Genomic DNA, 6,335 nt, shown 5'->3' with positions numbered 1-6,335 from the left:
GTAGCTTTTAACATTTCTGATAGTGGAGACTGTGTCAGTACATGTACTAATGTAACCCAGTACTGAGGATGTGTATTGGTCAAGATCAAGCGAACCTCCATTTTCAGCAGCTTCTCTGAAAACCTGCCAGTCTGTTCGGTCAAAACAATCTCTCAGTATGGGGCCACTGTCCTGGATCCAACATTTAACTTTCTTTTGAACCGGTCTGGAGCGTCTCAGCGGGGGCATGTAAGCAGGAGCCAGGAAGATTGAGATGTGGTCTGACAGTCCTAGGTGGGGGCGGGGTTCGGCTTTGTATGCATCTTTTACGTTCGTGTAAACACGGTCCAGCGTGCGGTCTCCACGTGTCGGAATCGTCACATGCTGATTAAAGCTTGGGAGACAGTCCTTTAGATTCACGTGGTTAAAGTCTCCAGCTACCACGTAAAGAGCCTCGGGGTGTTTGTTCTATATATATATATATATATATATATATATATACTAAAATAAATTGCTACTTACTGCTTGTACTACTAGTCCTACTTCATAGTTTTTCACTTATTGTGGGGCTTCAGGGTACAGATCCCCCACGAAAAACCAGGGGCTACTGTACTATAAAATGTGTTGTTTTTTTAACTGTCACAGTGTATTTATTGCACGTGCAGAGGAAAATGGTAAAGTTGCAAATTTGCTTCCTTAAATTTTGTTCACTGAGTTGAATAGTAAACAGTAGTTGTTTTGTCCATTTATAAAATAACTTGAAATGAAAATTGGTTCGTCTTTTAATGGCAAACGACACAAGTCATTTAAAATATTGAAGGTCTTAAATCAAACGTGAGGAGCAGTATCATTAAAAAAAATCGGTGCAGATTGGATCGACTTGAGTGCTTTGATATTCTATATATTATTTCAGCTTTTAGTCTTAAGTGACTAACGGCTGTACCTTCAGACCCTTCACCTTAAGCCTCCCTCACCCCCCAGGTGGCTCCCCGTGTGGACACAGCAGCTCTACACGTGGAACACATCATATGTCGTGCTGCTTTTGTTCTCTGTGAAGAGAAACCTTCATCCTGAAAAGAAAAGCTTGTACCCACTGGTACAGCTTACAGTCTCTAAAGAAACTGAGAACTAAAGAAAACTAAACTATTTGGCCACAAAAAGTTTATTATAGTTTATTATTTATTACTTTGAGATTTAACTTGGAGCTCTCAGACTCTGTTGTCACACAACACATCTAGGTTTGAAATTGTTTTTAGTGTATGAAACAACAAATAATATTTATCTTTAATATATCTTGACGTACAGTAGTCCCTCGTTTATTGTGGGGGTTACGGTTTCTATACACCCCCGCGATAAGTGAAAATCCGTGAACTAGGAATGTTGTATTGATTTTAGTATTTATATATTTTAAGGCTTTATAAACCCTTCCCACACTATTGCAATGTTCTAAACTCTTGAAGCTACATAATTTTAACTATATACATATATGTACTATACAGTACTGCAATATTTTATATGGGTACTCAGTGAAGATACTACTACAACTTAGAGGATGAGTTCGGCTTCAGGATTATTTGAGACTTTCCTTCCAGTTCTGTGAGTTAATAGACAGATCGTTACTTCTGACTTTGCGTTGCAAAACTATTTTTACCACATCAGTTTCTCCGCTAGCGTTTGCTCCCTCCATTGCTGTTGTTTGAATTTCGGCAGAAAGCAGCGGATGGAAACACTGTTGGCTTCTGGGTAGTGTAGTTCTTTTGACTTGTGCTACAGCGAAGGCTTATTGAAAGAAAACTACAAAATGGCGGCGCCTGTCCAAAGTATTTTTTTTTTTGCTTGTTTTTGTTTTGTGTCCTATTGGTTGGTTACTGCTGCCGTTAACTTTTTGTTCCGTACCGTCCCAGTCACATGAGTAATATTAAAATTGACAATCGTGTGTCGTTTACAGTCTTACGTTGAAAACCTGCGAAAGTCGAACCGCGAAGCATCGAGGGACTACTGTGTTCAATAAATCATTCATATTTTCTTATATTGTTGCTGGCTATAAATACAATATAGGTATTTGAGGCTACAAGTTTAATCCTTTTTTTTTTATCTTTAAAGAAAAACGTGTTTTTAGCTTTCAGTATTTTCTGCAGCAATAGCTTGTTTTAGAGAATCAGCGCAGTTTGTTCTCTAAACTCCAATTTTTAAAATTCAGTCTCTATCCTCAGTAATCCTTTTTTTTTAAAATGCAGGAAAACTGAAGATGAAAAAAAAACAACTTTCAAAAAGTTTAAATTTTCATTTTAAAGATTTGTTACTGCTCGTTGTGCACATGAAGCATAAACGTATTTCTTTTCCATTTGTTCCCAGATAAAGAAACGTCACTCGCTTTTCCCAAAAAGGAGCGCATCTCTTTCAGAGACGACCCCGTCCAGCTGAGCGGTGGATGGGGAGGAGGCAAGAAGAGGGACCGACATAAAACTCACTCACCCAAGTAAAATAAGAGTCTTCTGAAAAACACACCACGGTTTTCTTTGTTGTAATTTTCATTTTTAAAAGATTATGTGCTTTTTGATTAGATAGATTTTATTGTAGATGTATGTTTTTTTCCTTGTATGTTGTTTTAAGATATTGAGATTTTCACCATTAAATTTCAGAATAAAGTGCTATGAAACAGCGATTTCATTTTGGATCCTGGTTTATTTTTTGACAGCGCTGCATTTAATGTGTGCCATTATTAAGAAATATAATCTAAGGGGCTTTGATAGCTTTGTTAGTTTTTGTTTTCTTAAACTGCTTCATAAATGCATCAATGGTGTAGAACCTGAGCCGTTACTCACGTTTGTTGAGAGACAGAACAGCTACAGAGTCACTAGAAGTTTCACAGATCATGACTGTAAAATATCGTTTTGCAGGACAACTTTTGGACTCTCTGTTAGGAGCTGCAAGCTCTGGGACTCATTACCATCTGATTTTAAAACCATAACTGACTTCAAGGCTGAAGAATCGGCTAAAGATGAACCAGAATTGTACTCATTTTAAAATATTGTAATTGTTTTGACTCAGTAGTTTTAAATACATAGTTTGATATTTATTTTTCATCATTTTATTGTATTTACTGTTGACCTTAACTTTTCATTTAACCCACTATTAAAGGTCCTTCGAGGGACGGGTGTTGCGAATTAGCTTTGGCTCTGTACACTGTGATGCAGGCATTAGGTTGTTTTGATCTCGGTTTCTTGTATCTGTCCCTGTCAAATAAACAATACAAAGTGGCTTCTTTTGTACAAAGTAAAGAAAACTAGAGAAATTACATTTCCTGCTAAAATGCAGTGTGAATGCTTATTGCTGAAGAACTTGCTGAAAAACAGCTGAAATTAGTTAAAAACATGCTGAAATATAGCCGAAATTGAAGAACAAGCCTAAGTTAGCATAAGAAAGCAGAAATAACACATATCTGCAAAATTAGATTTAAATAAGCAGAAAGGATTTTTAAAAATTAGGAAATTAGCTAAAATTGCTGAAATTATCAACAAAAAAAAGTTTAAAAATATCTGGAAAGGCAGAAAGGAGCTTAAGCTACCAAGGAGGAAGTGGAAGGAGCTGAAATGAGAAAAAAAAAGTGGTATTAGTTGAAAAAGCTAAATTTAGCAAAAACAAAAAAACAGCAAAAAAGTAGCTGAAATAGTAGAAAAAGCTGAAACTAGCAGAAAAAAGCTGAAAGGAGCTGAAATTAGCAAAAATAACTTGAATGTATCTGAAAACAGCTGAAATTAGCTGAAAATTAGTAAAAAAAAAAGGCTGAAAAGGTAGAACAAGCTTAAATTGGCAGAAGAAAGCAGAAAGAACATGTTTACCCAATTGGACCGAAAGAAGCAGAAATGAGCACTAAAATGTGGATATTATCTGAAAAAAGCTGAAATTAGCAACAAAAAAAACCAGCGGAAAAGTAGCAAAAAAAAAAATCTAAAACAAGCTTAAATTACCAGAAGGAAGTGGAGAGAGCACATTTTTATATTCTATATATATATATGTATATGACATTTTAAATCCTTCCCACACTCTTGCAATATTCTAAACAATGCTTCTAAACTCTAAAAGAGCACAGAATATCATGACTTCAGCTCTCTGTCTCTGCTCTTTGCTACCTGCAAGCGCTCTTGGCCACGCCCACTTCTTTGCTGTGCACGGTGAACAGCTGATCAGCTGCAGCGAGAAGTTTATCCTCCAGTATGGGCTGCACAAACGTGCAGGAGGATGGTTAATAAATTTAAATAATTCATTTTAAATAAAAATTCTGTGTAGATCATGCAGCTCATCCATCAATCAGCCAATTGTGTGTCATGTCCAATCTTATTTTGAAAAACTGATAGAGCGAGTCTGCGATAAACGAACCGCGAAGTTGCGAGGGACTACTATATGTATATTTAAAAAAAATATATATATATATATATATATATATATATATATATATATATATATATATACATATATATATGTATGTCTGGGGATCCTGGTTGGAGAACCACTGACCTTGAGGTTATTTAAAAAGTTTCATCTTTGCAAACTTTTCGTGTATTTTCTGACTAGCTGAGCTGCATCCTGTAAGTCAACGTAAAAAAAAAAACCGAACCCAGGTCATGTTTTAAAATATATTTATTCTGGGTCTGGGTTCGGGTCATGTGTGACCCGTGCAGCATGTCAACACTAACTCCAGGGACTCGGGAGTCGAAGCTCGTCAGAGCTCAGGAATGCTTCATTACTGGAAGAACAAAAGACAAACAAACAAAATGAAAACAATCTCTGAAATTGCTGCTTTCACTTTTTCTTTCTTTCAGGACCAAATGTTCCAGACGACATTAAAGCTTGGCTCATTTTGGGCCTTTGAGTAAAACAAACTCTGGGTCCTGTTGTGTTTTTGTGGCGAGCCAAAGTTTAAAGACGTTTCAGTAGATTGAGTTAAAGCTGAGTGTCTCTGGGCATCATGATGTCAGGCTGCTGCTGCTGGAGTCATGTGTTCTGGACCTCAGTTTGGGTCATTAGGACCTACATTCAGAAGAACCGTTAATATTTGAAGCACTAATGTGACTGACCAGCAGATCTACAGGCTGCAGCGTCGTGTTGTATTATTAGTTTTTGCCTCTTTGTGTCACACGACGTTAAAGAATCAGTTCGACTGATGAACACGTGACGAGCCAAAGCTTCACACGCTCGTTGTTATGGCTGGAACCTGCAGACACAGGCCCACCAGAACCACAGTGAACCTTTCACATTTTCTCCTCAGCATGGGTGAGTGTGCAAGGTCACCTTAAAGCCCAATATGCCCCCCCCCCCCCCACACACACACACACTCTGCTACTTCAGGACAGCTTTATTTATTTAGATTTTTCCTGCTGCGGCACCGTGCAGGTAACCGCTGCTGACCCCGGAGCGAACCAAAGCTGAGCAGCAGGTGGTGCAGCTCAGGCTGGTGACCAGTCCCGATCAGCAGGACCAGAACTCTGACGACCCGACCCCCCCCAGAGGGCAAAGTGTCCACTCCTGCAGGGAAACCTCACGCCCTTTGATCTTTTATTTAAAGAACTTCGTAGATCTTCACACAAACTTGATGCCATCCAAGAAAAAAAAATTGAGCTGTTTCCATCCATCCATTATCTTTTACCCGCTTCTTCCATTTTGGGTCACGGGGGTCGCCGGTGCCTATGTCCAGCAATCACTGTGCGAGGGGCGAGGGACACTCTGGACAGGTCACAAGTCCATCACCGGGACACATAGAGACAAACAACCATTCACTCTCTCACTCACACCTAGAGACAATTTAGAGTTACCATCAGTCTAACATGCATGTTTTTGGTCTGTGGGAGGAAACTGGAGTACCCGGAGAAAACCCACGCATGTACGGAGAGAACATGCAAACTCCACCCAGAAAGGCCCCCGACCGGGATTTGAACCGGGGACCTGCTCGCTGGAAGGCAGCAGCTCTACCTGTTGTGCCACCGTGCCGCCTTGAGCCGTTTCATGGAGTAGAAATGATGCTGATCACTGGAGTCACTGGTTTCCTGTTTCAACGTTTGACTCTAAATTTAATGTTTGTTTTAAAATAAACACAAATAAAGGACATGTGCCTAAAGATTCACAATACACTTGTTTTATATGAGAACAATGCAGGTCATTATTATTATTATTATTATTATTATTATTATTATTATTACTATTATTATTATTATTATTATTATTAGTAGTAGTAGTAGTAGTATAGTCGTAGTAGTAGTAGTATAGTCGTAGTAGTAGTAGTATAGTCGTAGTAGTAGTAGTATAGTCGTAGTAGTAGTAGTAGTATAGTCGTAGTAGTAGTATAGTTGTAGTCGTAG

General features: G+C 38.4%; 1 protein-coding gene across 1 annotated transcript in view; it reads left to right on the top strand.

Moving 5' to 3' along the window:
- Window positions 1-2,484, top strand: part of lrriq1 (leucine-rich repeats and IQ motif containing 1) — a 63,988-nt gene extending 61,504 nt beyond the window's left edge. The window contains exon 22 of the mRNA XM_037683099.1: window positions 2,335-2,484. Coding sequence (XP_037539027.1) covers window positions 2,335-2,462 — 128 coding nt within the window. The 3' untranslated portion in view covers window positions 2,463-2,484. The remainder of the gene's footprint in view (window positions 1-2,334) is intronic.
- The last annotated feature ends 3,851 nt before the right edge of the window (window positions 2,485-6,335 follow it).

Source organism: Nematolebias whitei, chromosome 10 (genome assembly GCF_014905685.2).
Source record: "Nematolebias whitei isolate Nwh7 chromosome 10, NemWhi1, whole genome shotgun sequence".
In the NCBI taxonomy this organism is placed as follows: Eukaryota; Metazoa; Chordata; class Actinopteri; order Cyprinodontiformes; family Rivulidae; genus Nematolebias; species Nematolebias whitei.
This window is presented reverse-complemented; position numbering and strand designations above follow the sequence as displayed.